This window comes from Primulina eburnea, chromosome 2 (assembly GCF_022965805.1).
Source record: "Primulina eburnea isolate SZY01 chromosome 2, ASM2296580v1, whole genome shotgun sequence".
Classification (NCBI taxonomy): domain Eukaryota; kingdom Viridiplantae; phylum Streptophyta; class Magnoliopsida; order Lamiales; family Gesneriaceae; genus Primulina; species Primulina eburnea.
Genome location: NC_133102.1, coordinates 84,088 through 103,874, shown reverse-complemented (window position 1 = coordinate 103,874; position 19,787 = coordinate 84,088). Strand labels below are relative to the sequence as shown.

General features: G+C 36.9%; 1 protein-coding gene across 2 annotated transcripts; it reads right to left on the bottom strand.

Annotated features, from left to right (window-relative positions):
• Window positions 1-9,610: 9,610 nt before the first annotated feature.
• Window positions 9,611-16,582, bottom strand: LOC140815561 (putative calcium-transporting ATPase 11, plasma membrane-type). 2 transcript variants are annotated; one of them, XR_012114384.1, is made up of 8 exons: window positions 16,239-16,582; window positions 14,182-14,236; window positions 12,088-14,081; window positions 11,843-12,001; window positions 11,494-11,665; window positions 10,942-11,240; window positions 9,965-10,336; window positions 9,611-9,842 (listed from the first exon to the last, which is right to left on the bottom strand). XR_012114384.1 is itself a non-coding variant. In XM_073174641.1 (7 exons), the coding sequence occupies exons 1-7, from the start codon at window positions 16,413-16,415 to the stop codon at window positions 10,025-10,027; spliced, it is 3,168 nt and encodes a 1,055-aa protein (XP_073030742.1). In that variant the 5' UTR covers window positions 16,416-16,582; the 3' UTR covers window positions 9,611-10,024. The 2 variants fall into 2 exon arrangements, 1 of the variants encoding a protein (XP_073030742.1); XM_073174641.1 differs by having other exon boundaries at window positions 9,611-10,336.
• Between the last annotated feature and the right edge of the window lie 3,205 nt (window positions 16,583-19,787).

The window sequence follows — 19,787 nt, the reverse complement described above, 5'->3', positions numbered from 1 at the left end:
TTTCAGTTTTGGTAAAAAGATTTGGTTGTAAAATTTAAGATTTGGTATAAGATTTCGATTTTCATTCCGGTTTTTGTTCAACAAAATATTTTAGAGGAAAATCGAAAATTCAGATTAAAAGTTTTTTAAAAAAATAAAAAGGTACGGATTCGGGTCGGGTCGTACACATCCAATTCCTGTATTCGATGGTCATTACACTTTCCAATATAAACTCAAATAACTTCTTAAAGGACTGAAGCAACCTCTAAAACAGCTTAACCAAATGAATTTCAGTCACATAATTGAGCTTGCGAATGCTGCTAAAAGATATTTGGATGGCTTACAAGTGGAAATGTTGCATACAGGAATCATGACGGATAGATATAAGGAAGTGAGACGTAATGTGGAATTGTTACTTGAAGCCGAAAGATTGTATATTGCGCAGAAAGTGAGTGTCAACAATATACAACAAATAGGTGTATGAAGTTCTTTCATGACCTCATCAAGAGAAAAAATAAGCGCAATTCCATTATTGCAATCTGAAACAATGTTGGTAATGTGACGACTGATGCAAATGAAATCGCTAATAGTTTTGTTGTACACTATAAAGAACTGTTGGGCAAGAAGGTTGACAGAGTGGCGGTAAACAAACACATAATTTTGGGAGGAACTTGTGTCTCGAATTTGGATTGGTCAAAACTGACAGTTATGGTGACTAGAGGCAAAATCCGTGAGGCTCTATTCGATATAGATGGTGATAAAGTGCTCGGTTTTGATGGGTTTGGCGCCATGTTTTTCAAGAGGTCTTGGGACATTATTAGCGAAGATGTGTTCGCAGTTGTGCTTGAATTCTTTCGCTCGGGACGATTGCTAAAACAATGGAACCACTCTATTATTGCTCTAGTACCAAAACCGCAAATGCAACATCGGTTAGTGACTGTCGGCCCATTTCTTGTTGCACAATATTTTATAAATTATATCGAAATTTTTGGTGAATAGACTTCGGGATATAATGGGAATTTGATAGATGGGGCACAAGCTGTCTTTATTAAGGATCGATCCATTATAGACAATATTCATTTGGCACAAGAGTTACTTCAGAATGTCGATATATGAATAGAATATGACACCGTAGATTGGGAATTCTTGTGTGAGGCGCTCACGGTTATGAACTTCCCAGATACATTTATCTAATGAATTATGGAATGTGTGACGACTACATCGTATTCTCTTGTACTTAATGGGATGTTCCATGGGCATTTTGAAGGGAAACATGGTTTACCACAAGTTGATATGTTATATCATTTTCTCTTTACATTGTGTCTTGAGGTATTGTCAAGATCTCCTGCTTTTGTTTTCCACCTATCAGATATATAAGTTAACAATTAGTTAATTGGTTAGATGACAGTTAGACAATAGTTAGCATATTAACATGCATTGTATCTTCAGTTACGGCTTGAACACTCATATTACATTCAATGATAATGGATTGAAAAGCTCTCAACATCTTCTCGTAATATGGTATCAGAGCTAAATCTTCCGCACAAAATTTCTCGATCGACATCGGCGCATTGATCTCTCTGATTACGTCGCTTTCCGCAGCAATTTCAAGCTGAATGATCTATGGCTCCTGGAAATTTATCCGCCTCTTCTCAATCAATTGGTCAGTCCGCCATTGATGATCCCTTGAGCCCATACTTCTTGCATCACTCAGATAATCCAGGCCTCATGTTGGTCTCACAATCCCTTACGGGAGACAATTATTCTTCCTGGAGCAGATCCATGAAAATCGCACTTTCTGTCAAGAACAAATTCGGTTTTGTCGACGGAACGATTGCCAAGCCATCGGAGGCAGATTCAAATCTCCTGAATTTTTGGATTCGAAACAACAACATTGTAATCTCTTGGATTCTGAATTCTGTTTCCAAAGAAATTTCTGCAAGCGTCCTTTTCTCTGAATCTGCAGCTAGCATTTGGGATGATCTCAAAGAGCGATTTCAACAGAGCAATGGGCCAAGAATTTTTCAACTAAAGCGTGAATTAGTGAATTTACGTCAAGAACAACAATCTGTAGGGGTATACTTCACGAAGCTTAAAACTCTTTGGGAAGAATTGAATAACTTCCGCCCAATGTGCAGCTGTGGCCGATGCAATTGCGAAGGGATTAAGAAGATGGACACACATTTTCAGATGGAATACGTTATGACTTTTCTCATGGGCCTTAATGATTCTTTTGCACAAATACGCAGTCAAGTTTTGTTGATTGATCCACTGCCTACCATCAATCGTGTCTTCTCGTTGGTAGTTCAAGAAGAACGTCAAAGAACCATTGGTTCTCAGTTCCCAGATCATCATTCTCCAGGCAACATGGCCTTTGTAATAAAGAATGATCAATCTCATAAACAAACTCATGTACGAGGGCCACCAAGATTTCCTCGAGAAAGACCTTTTTGTACGAAATGCAATATTCATGGACATACGGTGGAAACTTGTTATAAAATCCATGGGTACCCTCCAGGGTTGAAGCCTCGAGGAAACATCATTACTCGGCCACATATGGGTTCTGCTAACCAAGTTTCTGCACAGCATGATGCCTCAGCTGACATTGGTGCCATTGATAGTTCATCTCAGAATATGTCCCAGAATCTGTTTCAAAGTTTTAACACTACTCAGTTAAACCAGCTAAAGATGTTGTTTGATCAACACCTTTCTTCGATTGACAAGAACAATGCTCCTGGTGGTGATTCGTGTAATGCTCACACCACAGGTATTTGTTTATCTACACATGCTTCGAATGGTTTGTCTTCTCCTTTGTATTGGGTAGTTGATTCTGGAGCATCCAGACACATTTGCTCCAGTGCACATCTATTTACATCACTCAAACCTGTTATTGGTTGCTCAGTTACTCTACCCAACCACACAACAATTGAGGTTAAGTTCTGTGGTACCATTAAACTTGGCGATTCATTAATTCTTGAGGATGTCATGTTTATCCCAGACTTCAAGTTCAACCTCTTATCTGTCAGTTACCTTCTTACTACCGCCAAGTTAATGATCAGTTTCTATCATAATTCATTCCTTATTCAGGAGGCAATGACGTGGAAAACGATTGGCAAGGGTAAGAAAATAGCAGGGCTCTATGTTCTGGATACAATTTCACATTTTCAGCAGGCTGCAGTCAATCAAATATCGGTGGAAACATGGCACAATCGCCTTGGACACCCGTCTATTAAAGTCATGGACCTCTTAAAGGATTGCTTACAATACAGTACACAGAGTCTTGATAAGAGTAAACCTTGTTTCGTTTGTCCTTTAGCTAAACAAAGAAGACTAGCATTTATAGCTCACAATAACATGTCTGCTTCGTCATTTGATCTTGTGCATTGCGATGTATGGGGACCATATCATGTTTCTACACAGAATAACCAACGTTATTTCTTAACCTTGGTAGATGATTGCACCCGATTTACATGGGTTTTCCTACTACAGCATAAGTCTGATGCATACAAATTTGTGTCGAAATTCTGCATTATGGTTGAAACTCAGTTCCTTAAAAAGATCAAAGCCTTCCGTACCGATAATGCAAAAGAGCTTGCATTCACAGATTTATTCCTTGACAAAGGCATCGTGCATCAGTTCTCGTGTGTGCAAACGCCACAACAGAACTCAGTAGTAGAGAGGAAACATCAGCACATACTTAATGTAGCTCGGGCCCTGTTCTTTCAATCGCATTTACCTGATAAACTTTGGGGAGAATGTGTACTGACAGCAACTTACTTGATCAATAGTACACCATCCCCCAACACCCAAAACAAGTCACCTTATGAACTTCTATATCAGAAATCTTTTGATTATTTATCATTGCGCAACTTTGGTTGTCTAGCATTTGCATCCACTCTTGCTGCTCATCGTGACAAATTGTCACCCCGAGCTCGTGCTTGTGTTTTCTTGGGTTATCCTCCGGGTATTAAAGGCTACAAACTACTTGATATCGAGAGTCAAGAAATTTTTGTGTCCAGGGACGTTATGTTTCATGAAGACACATTCCCATTTCTGTCTATTATGCCAACGGTCCATATTGATTCATTTCCTCGTGTGGTTCTACCTTTAAACCCGTTTACTATTGACACAACCATTCCAACATCAGATGAAGCTTCACACTTGTCTGGTTCCAACAATCCCAGCAATGATTCTTCTTCACTTGATCAGCCTCCAGCTCAATCAGTGACAGTACCTCTCAGATCCTCTTCAAGGCATACACAACCTCCATCGTATCTTCGTGAGTATCATTGCAACTTAATGAAGTCGAACACCTCTTTAAGTTCTGAGTCCTCATATCCTTTGAGTTCTTGCATATCTTATGATTCCCTATCTCATCCATATCGACAGCTGGTACTTAATGTGTCCTCACAGTTTGAACCACAATTCTTTCACCAAGCTGTTCATCTTCCTCAATGGCAGCAAGCAATGAGGGATGAGCTAGATGCTATGGAAGCTAATCAAACATGGTCAGTTGTTCCATTACCTACGGGAAAACATTCCATCGGATGTCGATGGGTTTACAAGATTAAATATTCATCAAATGGTTTGGTGGAAAGACACAAGGCTCGACTTGTAGCCAAAGGTTTCACTCAACAGGAGGGTGTGGATTTCTTTGAAACCTTTTCGCCCGTAGCGAAATTATCAACTGTCAAAGTTTTGCTAGCACTTGCGGCTAGTCAAAATTGGACTCTTATTCAATTGGATGTGAACAATGCCTTTCTCAATGGTGATCTATCAGAGGAAGTATATATGGATTTACCCCTTGGATATGATACACAGGTTCCGCACAACACCTCGTCCCAAAAACTTGTGTGCAAACTTCATAAATCAATCTATGGTCTTCGTCAAGCTTCCAGGCAGTGGTACACCAAGTTTTCCCACGCCTTGCTTGACTATGGTTTTGTCCAATCTCAATCTGACCATACATTGTTTACTAAAGGCGCCGGATCCTCATTCATGGCATTACTCGTATATGTGGACGACATCATTATTGCAGGGCCATCTCCTCATCTTTTACAGTCTTTAAAAACATCCCTCCAAGGCAAGTTTAAGCTCAAAGACTTAGGCTCGGTTAAATACTTTCTTGGTCTAGAGATAGCACGTTCACAACAGGGCATATGTCTTTCACAAAGACAGTACACTCTAAAGCTATTAGAAGACACAGGATATCTAGCTAGTAAGCCAACTTCAGCACCAATGGAACCACGCATCATTCTAAATGCCACTGATGGTGAGCTGCTGGAGGATATATCCCAATATCGTCGTCTCATTGGACGACTTCTTTACCTCACATTATCACGTCCAGATATCACATTTGCGGTACATAAACTTAGTCAATATGTATCTCAGCCTCGTGCACCCCATCTACGGGCTGTGCAACACATTTTACGTTACCTAAAATCAGCTCCTGGCCAAGGCATATTTTTCTCTGCCTCTTCATCCACACAATTATGTGCATTCTCCGACGCTGACTGGGCATCTTGTTCTGATACACAAAAATCTGTGACAGGGTTCTGTGTCTTTCTTGGTGATGCTTTGATCTCTTGGAAAGCAAAGAAACAAGCCACCATCTCTAGGTCTTCCACCGAAGCTGAATATAGAGCTTTAGCTAGCACCACCAGTGAAATTATGTGGCTCACTCAACTACTACGTGACCTGCATATCTCGCCACCTTCCCCAGCAACTTTGTTCTGTGATAATCGATCAGCAATTCATCTTGCAAATAATCAAGTGTTCCATGAACGAACCAAGCATATCGAAATAGATTGCCACTTCATACGCGGGAAAATACTCGATGGTTCCATCAAGTTGCTGCCAGTTCGTTCCGACTCACAACTTGCGGATATGTTTACAAAGCCTCTACCGTATACTACAATCTCGCATTTGCTATCCAAGATGTCAATCAAAAACATTTATAGTCCATCTTGAGGGGGGTATATCAGATATATAAGTTAACAATTAGTTAATTGGTTAGATGGCAGTTAGACAATAGTTAGCATATTAACATGCATTGTATCTTCAGTTACGGCTTGAACACTCATATTACATTCAATGATAATGGATTGAAAAGCTCTCAACATCTTCTCGTAATACCACCCTAAGTGTGGAAATCTTCGTACTACTCATCTTGCATATGGAGATGATCTGATCTTCTTCTTTTGTCTCGGGGGGATGTCCGTAGTGTTTTAATGATTATGAATTGCTTGAATCACTTTGCGGACATGGCAGGACTGAGGGTCAATCAATTGAAGTCTAGCATATACATGGCGAATATTGATGATTATGTGGTACAACAGATTATTGACATGACTGGATTCGGTACTGGTAATCCACCTTTTCATTACCTTGGTGTTCCGTTGGCTGCAAGACGGCTGTGTTTCTCTGATTTTAATAAATTAGTGGATACCATGGCGGCGAAGATTACTTCTTGGCCTCGTATTCCCTTATCATATGCAGGAAAAATCGAGCTTATCAGATCAGTTCTTCAGGGGGTTGAATGTTTTTGGTTCTCCATATTGTCTATCTCATGTGCCGTAATTGGTGCAATTCATGCTATGTGTGGGAAATTTGCATGGCCAACAAAACACCCTCCAATTTCTTGGGAAGTACTTTTAAGCCTTGTGACCATGGAAGTATGGGATTAAAGAACTTAAAAGCTTGGAACATGACACTTTTAGCGAAGACGTTGTGGAGGATACATTTGAAGGAAGACAGCATGTGGACTCGATGGGTCAATCATGTTTATAGTGTCTTTGGAGATATTTGGTCATGGGGATGGAAGAAAGATAACTCGCAATTGATAAAAACAGATCATATCCATCCGGGATGACATAATTAGAGGATATGGCTCGGTGGATGCGGCCAAAGTCGGGTTAGATATCTGGTTTGGAGGTAAAAAAGGTATTTCTCAAGCCTATAAATTCTTCGTTCAGAACAGGGGTGGATGGCCTTGGGAACCACTAGTGATGAAGTCGTGCATATTGCCTAAACATCGATTCTTACTATGGTTACTAGCTCATGGCAAGCTGCTCACTCGTGACATATTACAATTCGTCATTGATAAAACTTGTGTGCTTTGTAACATAGTGGATGAATCTGTAGCATCTCTTTTTCGAATGTGCAATATCGAAGAGAATATGGAATGGTTTCGGACTTTCAGGGATTGGTTGCACATGAAGAAGCTTATGGGATCTCCTGCGGCAGTTTTGAAGGCCTTTAGGACCACTCACCGTGGCAACTCCACATTGACGCGTATGCGAGTTGTGGCACTATCAGCGACAGTCTATATAAATCCATACACTTATATCCATTCCAGCTGAAGTTCGAGTAATGGACAATTTATTATAGTTGGTGTTATTGTTGTTTCGTCGTTAGGATTTGAATTCCTGATTGTTTCGTTTTTCTCCTGAGAATGCTCAGAGTACTTGTACAAAACTTTTTTTACCCTTTAAAAAAAATAAAAATAGAATGCATACCTAAGCCAAAGTCCCAACTGTCTGACTCTCCTTCAACATTCAAGCCTCCTAAAATAACAGGTAAATGATCAATTCTTAGTACAATGAAGCTCAGAAGAACATGAATTTTAACGTATGGCAAAGGATGTCTCTCTTAGTATGCACAAAAGAGAGAGTATTGATTTGAATAATGAATTTCCACAACGAAATAATGGATTTATGTGTGGAAATATTGGACCAACCGTAGGGGTATCTTTAGACTAATATGATATGTTTAATTTAAGAGGTGATCAATGTGTTTGATGTTGGTGTTACCCTTTGCAAAATTTACTTGACATCACCATTTATATTATTTACATGTTATAATATATTGATGATTAATTTTTTTTTATTTTTAATTTTATTAATAATAATCAAAATGTGAAATATTTTTAGTGTTCTTTTCAAAATTTATATTAATAATATTTAAGAAAATATTTTCACAAATTAAAATATATTCATTGTTATTCAATTAAAATTTAATTATCAATTTTTATCTAATTAATAATTAAAAAAAATGTTTCATCATATTTTTTTATATTAAATATATTTATTTCAATATTAAAATATTTAAAAATAAAATCATTTGATAAAATATTTTAATATTAAATATTTGAAAAATTATAATTTTATTATTAATAATAATATATATTTATTTTTATATAACACAAGGATTGGGAGCCTCGAATATACAAAAAAACAACCAAACATTTGAGGCAAAAACTTGTGTGAGACGGTCTCACGGATCATATTCTATGAGACGGATATCTTATTTGGGTCATCCATGAAAAAGCATTACTTTTATGCTAAGAGTATTACTTTTTATTGTGAATATCGATATACTTACCTATCTCACAGATAAAGATTCGTGAAGATTCGTGAGACCGTCTAACAAGAGACCTACTCAACATTTGGTTTGTAATCACACACATGGTTCGCCGAAACGGCCGCATAACGGGCGGAACGGGAACGGGAACGGTGGCCACCGTTCCAAAGTTCCAGGCCAAATCGTTTATTGTATTGTAGCGGCGTTATGTGGCGTTTTATCGGCCGCATAACGGGAAAGCGGAACGGGACGGGCGGAACGGAACACAAGTTACGACATATTTGTTTTGAACCGTCGCTACTAGCGACGGTTTTACCAAAACCGACCAAAACCGTTGCCGATGAACTGATAGTGCTAGTGATAAAGAACATTCAGCTGATTCTACTCAACCATACATGGGTGTCGAAGAACATATAAGATGTCTTGGATTGGGGGGACATCGACAAATTCAAATGACAGATAATTATGGATCGATGAGTTACAATTGGGACTCTCAGCATGTTGAGTATGATCCGACTGGATATCAATCAGGTGGATATGGATATCAGGGTAATTATAATTTCACACACGATTCTTTTGATAGATCATTTGATTTTTCAACATCTGGTACACATGGAATTAGACATCGTGGATTTGATTATGGGTCGTCTCAGTATATTGGTGATAGATACAATGAATCTTCATCATCTATATGGCGTGGTGTTGGACGTCATGGTCCCGAGTATAGATCTTCAAGTACAGCTGATAGTTCTACTGTGTATCGTGGATTCAGATACTATAACCGTCGTGAAGAAATACTATTACAAAATCAACCATCTCATTCTAATGATATTTCTTCATCTCAATCTAATTAATATCCCTATGGACAATCACGTCAATATCCAAATGTTCGAAATCAATTTAATCTACGAGATAGTGATGAAGAATATAACAATGATCTCGCTCCTCCGCGTCACTCTTCTTGGTATTAGCTTTGGTATGTTATAATTTTTAGTGTGTATTTTTTTATTGTGCTATTATTGTAAAATAGTTTTGTATTGATCTATTAATTTGTAATAACTTTATATATTTTATTTTTTTAGTATGATGTAATTTATATTTACATTTTTTTACCAATTTTTTGAATTTATTAATTTTTTTATACAACCGTTCCGCAACATAACATTGGAACTGGAACGGTCGTTGCCGTTCCAAGCACCGCAATCGTTCCGGCGAACCATGATCACACAGATATAACAGAACCAACATTCATTTCGGTGACAAAGATGGATATTCAAAGAGTATCGTTATTATTATTGGCAAAAAATAAATGCCACACGAGTCTCTGAAAAGTGGCTTGAAAAATATTCGAAATAGATTTTCTTGTAAGGCTCCTCATGCTTCAATCCTCAGCCATCATCAAACATAAACAAGGAAGACGGAAAAGCTTTCAAATTCCAACCCCTAATACCAACACTCGGTGTAATTCATTGGCAATTGTTGGAACCATCTTCAATCCAAACCTACACGCGTATCCAATGTTTTATTTTGTTTCATCTTATTTCTCATAACTGAAAATACCAAAATGTTCCATTGAACTTTAGAGAGTGCCCTGACAGGGCTAAAGATGGAATTCAACAAATACCCTTGAATCAATCCTTTGAAGGGCTGCTCAAAATATGTACCCATTTGAATGCGATTTCTTTTAGGCGATGTCTGGACCACTTGGAAGTGGATCATAACCATCATGTTGTCGAGTAGCAATGGCAGTCTTTCTGTCAACTGGAATACACTTCAAAATAACTGCAATAGGCATGCTGACGGCGCCGAGTAGAACACTTGTTAACCATAGTTGCCAGTTCAAAGGTACAGTGCCAGCAAATGTGCCCAAGAATTCAACTATGATCACTTGGAATACCACTGTACACGCGATGATTCCTAAGAATATCCAGTTTCCAAACAGTCCACTGAAAATGTTTATCTTCTCAATATCACGGCTATTTATTTCATTGAAGACCTGGATGACGCCAGCAAGAAAAAAGTTCACGATTTAGCAGGACACAAGGTTCTCTCTTTGCAATTGACAGGGAAAATGGCAAAATGATTTGTATAACTAGCGCTATATTATCCTCATACTATCAATGCATACACGTGAGCCATATTGCTCCCCACTCAACTGAGCTCGAGCTACTCAAGTTGAACTCAACCACAAGTTATTTACTAGTATTACTTTTTACTGTTCAATCTTGGATTATTTCTTAAGTAAGAAGTTTTGATGACTACTTGTAAGAAGACCCGTCCCACGGCACATTTTAATTTTTCTAGCTTTTTAAAAATATTAAGCTTTTCAAGCTCGAACTCCTACCACTCCATACCAAAGCGAGTAAAGTCCGAGTATGATAATTAACAACTTGACCAAGTCCGGGTTCTTTGCAAGTCCAAGTCAAAGTTGAGTATAGCACTGTTCAAGCTCGACTGAACTTGTTTGCCACCACTAATTCCACCAACACATAATTAAAGAAAATTTGAAGGGGCTAGAATGTGTCGTTAACATAGTATATTGAGGTCGAAGATATTGCAACAAGGCAAACATATAAGTCAAAAGCTAATGAAGTGAGTTACCTGACAAAACACGAAGGTGTTGAATATGAAAGTATTCAATACTGCAGTGGCGTCAGAACCCTGGAGTCCCAATATTTGTTTCCCAAGAAAATTGAGGACTAACAAGACAGCCAGCTGATAAATGCTATGACCAATGATATTTCTCCACATGTTCACGGTGATAAAATTTTCGGTCCTCAAAACAGGAGGCCTCTTCATCAGTTCATCATTTGGTGGTTCAGTGGCTAGTGCAAGTGCACCTAGAGTGTCCATAATTAGGTTCACCCAAAGCAATTGCACCGCTGTTAGAGGAGCTGATCCTGTAATTGACAACAGAAGTAAAAGAAATATCAAATGTCAAGCATACAATGCAGGAAGAGAAAGATCATTGTGTCAGGAGCAGCAAGATTGCCACATGGTAAAAACTTTTCGCGTGCAACCTCATTGAGTGAGGATACAAATTTTAGTGGAAGTGGGTGTATGGATACAGCATTAATCACCCTTGTTTCTTTCTTTCTTTCTTTTAACAAAAATGTTGGTCGGTGGGGCTTTATAAGTAAAAAAAAAAAGTACCTGAGATACATGCAGATACAAAATTGATCATGAGGGCAACAATATTAACAGTCAACTGGAATTGCACAAATTTCTGTATGTTGATGTATACAGATCGTCCCCATTTTGCAACGTTTACAATTGTAGCAAAATTATCATCCAATACAATCACATCTGCGCTTTCTTTTGCAACCTGTACATATTTTATATAACGCATCAGGATTATTTTAGATTGAAAATACAAGCCCATCAAAAGAATTTTGTTCCAGTCCAACACTTCAATTCTTTGAAAGAAACAAACATTTGAACGCTGCAATGTCCAAATTTCATACACAAGTAACATGTACAGTTAGAGACCATAGGGACGCACCTCTGTTCCAGAAATGCCCATAGCAAGTCCAATATCAGCCTCATGCAAAGCAGGGGCGTCATTTGTTCCATCACCAGTAACTGCAACAACCTCTTTAAGAATGCTTCTGGAAGTCTTTACCAGAATGTGCTTGTCCGTAGGCGACGACCGAGCCATTACCTATGTTCAAGATCTTAATATTTTAGGCAGTTTATGGGTTTCCACATTGTTCCAAATGATTAAATATTTGAATAAAAATTGGACACCTTAAGTTTTGGTATATCTTGGCTCATCTCTTCTGAAGTCTTGTTGCGAAAATCTGGTCCTTCAACAGCAAGATCAAAGTCCGTGAATATTCCACACTCTTTCGCAATTGCTTTAGCTGTATTAATATTATCACCGGTAACCATGCGTACAGTAATCCCAGCTGCAAAACAAGTTTTTACTGCTTCTTTTACACCATCCCGAACTGGATCCTTAATTCCCACTACTGCAATCAACGTATAGCCAGAACTAGGGATTTTATTTGCCTTCGAGCCATCATCAATGTCCTTAAATGCTAAGCATAGTGTACGCAAAGCTTCACAAGAGAAATCATTGATGACATCCATGATATTGTTAATTTGTTCTGATGACAAAGGAACAGTTTCTCCATCTGCATTAATTCCATTGTCACACATTTTTAATATAATTTCAGATGCACCTTTACAAAATGCTCTGACCTTGCCGTCTGGAAGATCCACAAGCACCGACATCGTTTTCTTTTCTGAATTAAAAGGTTCGACCTTCAACAATTGGCACTGCCGACGTTGCTCGTCAAAATCACCACCCAAGAGCATTCCATACTCTAGTATTGCTGTTTCTGTTGGTGTGCCCATAATCGAAGTCTTCCCGTCTTTATTCTTGACCACCTCAGAACCTGTATTGTTGAATATTGCTTGCAAGAGAAAATTTAATACATTTTCTGATATATCTGAATCAAGTGTGTCCTTGCCTCCACTGTTGTCTACCTCTTTTGCTCTTCCACAAATCCATATTTTACTTACAACCATATGGTTTGTTGTCAATGTGCCTGTTTTGTCGGTGCAAATGCATGTAGCAGAACCCATAGTCTCACAGGCAGATAAACGTCTCACCAGAGCTTTGTCATTCATTAACTTCTTCATGGCAAACGCAAGACTTAGTGTCACGGCTAGGGGCAATCCCTCTGGAACAGCAACAACAATTATAGTAACAGCAGTGGCAAAGTAATTCAAAAGCTGTAGAGCGTCATGGGAAGACCATTTTGTAAATTCGTGGTGAAGCTTTTTTTCGACCAAAAATCTGACTGTCAGGACTATGAAAGTTGAAAGAGCAAATACCAGTCCAATTTTACCAATAACTGTAGCGACACCGTTTAGCTTCACCTGAAGTGGGGTCTCATCTTCACCACCCTCACTTAGTGTTTCCATCAACTTTCCCCATTCAGTTCTCATACCAACAGTAGTCACCAACATCTTACCTGACCCATCTTGCACTTTTGATCCTGCCAAAAGAAAAGGTCTCTCTTCATATATATTTATTGGCACACTTTCACCCGTCAAGCTTGATTGATCAATCAATAAGTTGTGTCCTGATATAAATATTCCATCTGCAGGAACCAGGTCTCCAATAGATAGATGAACAACATCTCCAACAACCAAGTCATATACAGAGATTTTTTGACGAAATCCTTCTCTAATGACCTGGACAAAAACCTTCTTCTTTTCCTTGTCCAATTCCTTGAACTGTAGTGATTGCTTGTAGTCACTGATCGCAGTAACCATGACCACCAAGCATATGCTAAGTAAAATTCCAACGCCATCATACATGCCTTTGGGCAACCCTTCGGTGGCAACTCCCACTCCAATAGAAACCACAGCACAAACTATAAGGATGATAAGAGTTAAATCCTGCAGAGCCTCCCACACAAACGTCAAAAAACTTTTAGGGGGCTTCTCGGTGTATCGGTTGGGACCATAAACATTTTTTCTGATATCAACATCATTCGAATCGACTCCTTTATCTAGAGTAACATTCAATCTATTTGCAAGTCCTTCTACTCCTTTGAGTTTTCTTAAGGTCTTGATATCATAGGAAGCAACAATAGTTGCAATCTTATCGGGGTGCACATTAAACCCTGCAAGTCTAGCTTCTTCTGGGAGTCCATTTTGAATCTCTACCCCTGTATCTTCTTCTAGGGGCTCACTTGAGTTCTTACCATTTTTACCATGCACACCTCCTGCGCAAGGAAAGATAAGTGGTGATGACAAAACAAGAGTGTGGACCAAAAGAAACTTATGCAAGCTATATTTGAGATGAAGCATATAGTAGAATTATACCGTGAATAAACCTGAGTGCCGCGGTATAAGCCACAAAACAAACCCGTATATTGTCCTGACAACAAATTTTGGAAAATGAGCACTAGTTACCCAAAATTATTCGGACTCGAGTATTTTGAGCTTTACTAGTATTTGAGAACTACTGACAACACAATACATAGCCACACTGGTAGTTATTGAACAATGACGACCCAAAACAAAAACAAAAAAGCTGGAACAAGTATGGATTATCATTTATATGAACCAAGTACATCATTTTGAACGAAATATTACCGATCATAAGTCTACCTTTCCTCAACAGCTTTCATATGTAAAAATCAGCAATTGGAGTTTACAAATAGCACAATCAGAAGTCTGAGAAGAGTACCAAACAAGATATAAGGATTCTTCCCATTAATCATTCATCTAAATCCAAATGGCAGTGCATGTCATCTGCCATATAGAAACAAGATTAATGTACATCCTCATCTCTAGTGAAAGGCATAGAAAATCTTAGCAAATTTGGTTTGTCTATCTATTACCATCATGTCATTCAATTTAAAATTGCATTTTGTAAAGACAGCGAGGAAGAGTATCACATTTCAAAAGTGGATGGTTGTTAAAGGCGCAAGGGGCACTAAAGCGCAAAAGGGTCCTGGAGCTTGAGGGCAAGACGAGGCTCGAACCTTATCGAAGCAAGGCGACCTAATAATTTTTCAGAAAAATATATTTAGTTATTATTGTTATATATAAAACTTGAAATAATTAATCCTAGAAAAAATATATCATATTACAAAATATTTATTTACTACTGCTATTTATTTTTCTGATAAAAATGTTGAGATTTTATTCTTAGTATGTCGTGTGATTAAGGAATCTGTTATATCTGACTGAATTTTTCTTTACTTCTATTTTCTTTCTTAGCATAGCAAGTGTAGAGATTTTCTCTACTTGTTCAGTCAATCAATTTGGATTCTAGTTTAAGGCTGATTAACAATTCAGATCCTAGTGTATAGCTTTTATCTATCGATATATGCAATTTTAGAATATTAGGAAATAAAGCTTTAATTACATTTTATTTTTTGCTTATTGCGCGCCTTGAGTGCGCTTTAAGCACGCCTTAGGCTTCAAAGTCGAGCCCAGGCGCAGAGGAGTCGCCTAGTGGCACGTCTTGCAGCCTTGCCTTTAACAATTATGCACAAGTGTCCCAGCGTGCCCATACATTGTTCAGTCAAAATTTATTTATTTTCTCGTCCTTGAAAAGCAAATGGTACCAACAACAATAGTGGTACAAATTTTGAGTCCAAGAGGCAGTCGAAATCGAAAGATGTGCAAGTGGTGGATCAGACGATAACCCAGAAGTATTTCAGCGAAAGGAGATGCCCATGCTAAGTGGTAATTTATGACTTTCTTAACATACACATGATACCGTTTATGAGCACCTTAGATTGTTGCAGGGGTGTTTCCGTAACATTAGGTTGCATATTATTTTATGAAGGTCATTTCTCGGAAAAAATTAAAGAAATATTACAATTAAAAAAATATTTGATTAAAGTAGTTTTTCAAACTATCCCACGATGAATACACGACTATACGACAAAATCCTAGTAGTAGATATCCTCCAGGGAATGGAAACATTATATTGCATTGAGAAAACAACGCATGTATCCCTCGCACGAGTTAATAGAGAGATGAATGTCAGTGTCTGGGGGGAAGTTGCGAGGAAATTTCGTGTTACAACTTTATTCGGAGCCACAAGTCAAATGACAAAACCATAATAAATAAATATTATATTTTAAAGAAGATTTTGTTTAAGCCAGCCCCCGCCGGTAATCAACTCATTACAGGAAAAGCAACAATTGACAGTTACCGACATTGCGATTATCACAAGAGAAGCGTGACTGACGTCGGTGTAACACGTCTTTCTATTTTTGAACATCAGAGTAAAATCTCAAATCTAGTAACAAAATTGATGAAGAAAATGGGAAATCGTGAATGCCACAACCATTATATCATAGCACAAAAAATGGAATTCAACAGAAATCATTTAAAAACCATGGCAAAATTCAATTACGTACTCTGAGTGTCCGCATTTGCTCCCTAGCTTCTGACCGTTTCTCGAGATCGGCGGCGTACCGGAATCGGCGGCGGCGGTTCTTCACCAGTTTCCCGACGGCCTTCCGCCATAGCCTCTGCGCTTCTTCAGAGCGTTCTTTGTGCAGAAAATCGAACTCCTTAGGAATCAGTTTTTCCATAGCGTATTCTTTCTCTCAAACCAGCGCCGCAGAGCAGAGGTGGGGGGGACCGTGTAGCAAAACTAGCAGATATCAAGGAGAAATATACGCTATATAGTATATATCACGCGGTTTCAGCTATCTTTCTTATGTATCCAAATCAATTTCGATAAATCAAATCTTTCGTGATTAAAAATTTTGTTACATTTTTTCAAATGAAATATTGTGATAATTTACCATTCTAAACTAATTATTTTAAATAAACAATATATATACACACGTACATATATACAATGCTTTGACCAAATAAATTTAAATATGTGTTACCGTGAGGTCTCTACTGTAACCATTAAAAACAGAGCGTCTCATTTGAGACCGTCTCACAGATTCAATCTGTGAGACGGATCAACTTTATCGATATTCACGATAAAAAGTAAATTTTTAGCATAAAAAATAATAATTTTTCATGGATGACTTAAATAAGATATCCGTCTCACAAATACGACCCGTAAGACTGTCTCACACAAGTTTTTTCTTAAAAAAAATATTGTCTCATTTGACACCGATCTAATTGTTGCATGTTTGCACATTTTTTATATTTTTTCAAAAAAATTCTTAATATTATAATATATCTATAATAAAATCACAATAAATTAATAATGTTGAGATTATTAAATTTTAATAATTTAGAGAGATATTAATTAATCGATAAATTAATAATATTATCTTATTAATTTATTGAAATTATTATTTAGCATACTATCATAAGAAAATATATTATTTTAAAGATATAATTAATTTATTGAGTACTATTTTATAGATGTTTTAATGTATTCTATTAATTAAAGTTAAATCTCACAGAATACTAATTTGAAACATTTTTAAAACTTCATAAATATCCCTCACACCTTTTTCCAGACAAAATATGTCACAACTTCAACTACATTTTCCCCGATTTCTCATTCAATTTTCCATCTAACTTATAGTAGCATTCATCTTTTTAATTTTTGAACAGCGTTCATCTTTTCAGCTAGTATTTCAGCTAGTATTTTAAGTAAAGAATCTACCACTTATAGACCTAATTAACTAACTTGGGCTCATGATAAGACTATCTTATCTTATAAATGACAGTACAATCTTTATAACATTAAACAAATTATTTTTGGAATTACAATAATACCCTCACAAAAATCAATTGATATAATTACAATTTTTTTTAATATTATCGTATGATAGTTTCTTAAAACTAACTATATGAGGATGCATAGTGCCACTAATAACAAAAACAAATAATTTTAAAATGGATCTAAATATATGGATCCAGAGATCAGCCTTGGCAGGGGTGTGTACAAAAATTCCAACCAAATATAATTCAATTGATTTTATTAAACTATACATGTTGTTAAGATTTGGACATGTGTTTTTGAAAAAATGTGGGCAAAAAAATTTGTGTTTATGTTCACATATGTCATCCAATGTGAACGTCCGAACTACAATCCAAATGATGGCTAGCAAAGTTTGAACTTATATTTGTTTTTTACATTGAAAGAGTTTGTTATATATAGAGCTCATTTACTAGATATCACATCCAAGATTTCTAAGCATCTCAAGTTCAAGAGAGCAACTCAAGTGAGAAGAAAAAATAAATGTTATTTTTAGTGAGTTTGAGAAATTATTTTCTCGATTATACTCGAGATGATATTGTGAGATAATGAGTGTTTTGTATACACTTGTAATTTTCTCTCTATAATTATATTTGCAATAGCTCCATGGACGTAACTTATATTCGGTAAACCATGTAAATCTTTCTGTTCTTGTTGATTATTTTATTCCGCATTTTTGGTATCATATTATCATTATAATCGTCATCGTTTCGGTATATTACCTAACAACTGGTATCAGAGCCTTGTTATAAAATCTCTTAGAATTCTGAGTATGTTTTACAAGCGATGGTCGGAGATGATGGATCGGGATCGGCAATCAACAAGTTCGACAGAACAAATTTTTCATTCTGGCGGTTACAAATTAGAGATTATTTATATAGCAAGAATTTGTATTAACCTCTATCATGAAAGAAGTCGGAAAAGATGGAGGATGATAACCGAGAGCTCCTTGACCTACAAGTGTTAGGTGTAATATGATTGACCTTGATGAAAAACATGACACATAGCGTGGCGGAGGCACAAGCCACATAATAGATAATGTCTATTTTATCAGACATGTTCGAGAAGCCATCAACAAACAACAAAGTATATCTCATGAAAAAATTATTCAACTTGAAAATTGAAGAAGGCACTCCGGTGGCTAAATACATCAATGAATTAAACACGATTGTTTCTCAGCTAACATCGGTTGAAATAAATTTTGATGATGAGATTTGTGTACTTATTCTTTTGGTGTCTTTACCAAATTATTGGGAACTAATGCGGGCAACAATTAGAAATTTTGTTAGCAAAAAAAAATCTACAATTCAATGATGTTAGAGATCAAATTATTGTCGTAAAAGTTCGCATGATGGATTCAAGTGAAGGGATATCATCAATATCTGCTCTAAATCTTGAGAACAAAGGAACTGGTAGGAGTGGCGAAAGAAATTCTATCAGATGATGTGGTAGATCCAAGTCAAGAAATGAAAAGGACAAAAACAATTTTGAAAAAAAAAATTGAAGTGTTGGAGCTGTGGTGAAACTGGTCACTTGAAAAAGAATTACAAGTTAACAAAGAATAATACAAATATTGTTGCCGAAGAGGTACATGATGTTCTATTATTATCTATGAAAATTCTGGCTGATTATTGGGTTATGGACTCAAGAGCTTCATTTCATTCCACTGATAATAGTGATGTATTTGATAATTACATTGCTAGCGATTATGGAAAAGTTTTCCTGGCTAATGGAAAACTTTGGAACCAGGAAAACTTTGGAAATAGTTGGTAAGGGTGATGTCCAGATGAAGATGTTAAATGTATCTTTCTGGAAAATTAACAAGTAATAAATGTACCAAAATTGACACGTAATATGATCTCAATGGGACAACTCGGCAACAAAGGCCATAATGTGACTTTTGGTGATGGTTCCTGTAAAGTGAACAAAGGAGCCATGATTGTTGCTTGAAGAAAGAAAACTTGAACACTTTATATGACTTTCAGTTGCAGAAATACATTAGCAGCGGTGGATGCTGGAGCTAATTCAAGTATATGACATTTTAGGCTTGGGCATATGAATGAGAAGGGAATGAAGATGTTTGTATCAAACAGGAAGCTATCAGAATTAAAGACTGTTGAACACAAGCGATGTAAAAGCTGTATATCTGGAAAGAAGAAAAAGATAAGTTTTTCAAAAGGCGGTAGAACACTAAAATCATCAAAGTTGGAACTGGTTCATACTGATGTAT

Coding starts and splice junctions, on each gene's coding strand:
- LOC140815561 (XM_073174641.1), bottom strand. CDS start 16,415: ATGGAAAAACTGATTCCTAAGGAGTTCGATTTTCTGCACAAAGAACGC. Junction 14,237..16,238: donor AGCAAATGCGGACACTCAGA/GTACGTAATTGA, acceptor ATTTGTTGTCAG/GACAATATACGGGTTTGTTT. Junction 12,002..12,087: donor AAGATATACCAAAACTTAAG/GTGTCCAATTTT, acceptor TCTTGAACATAG/GTAATGGCTCGGTCGTCGCC.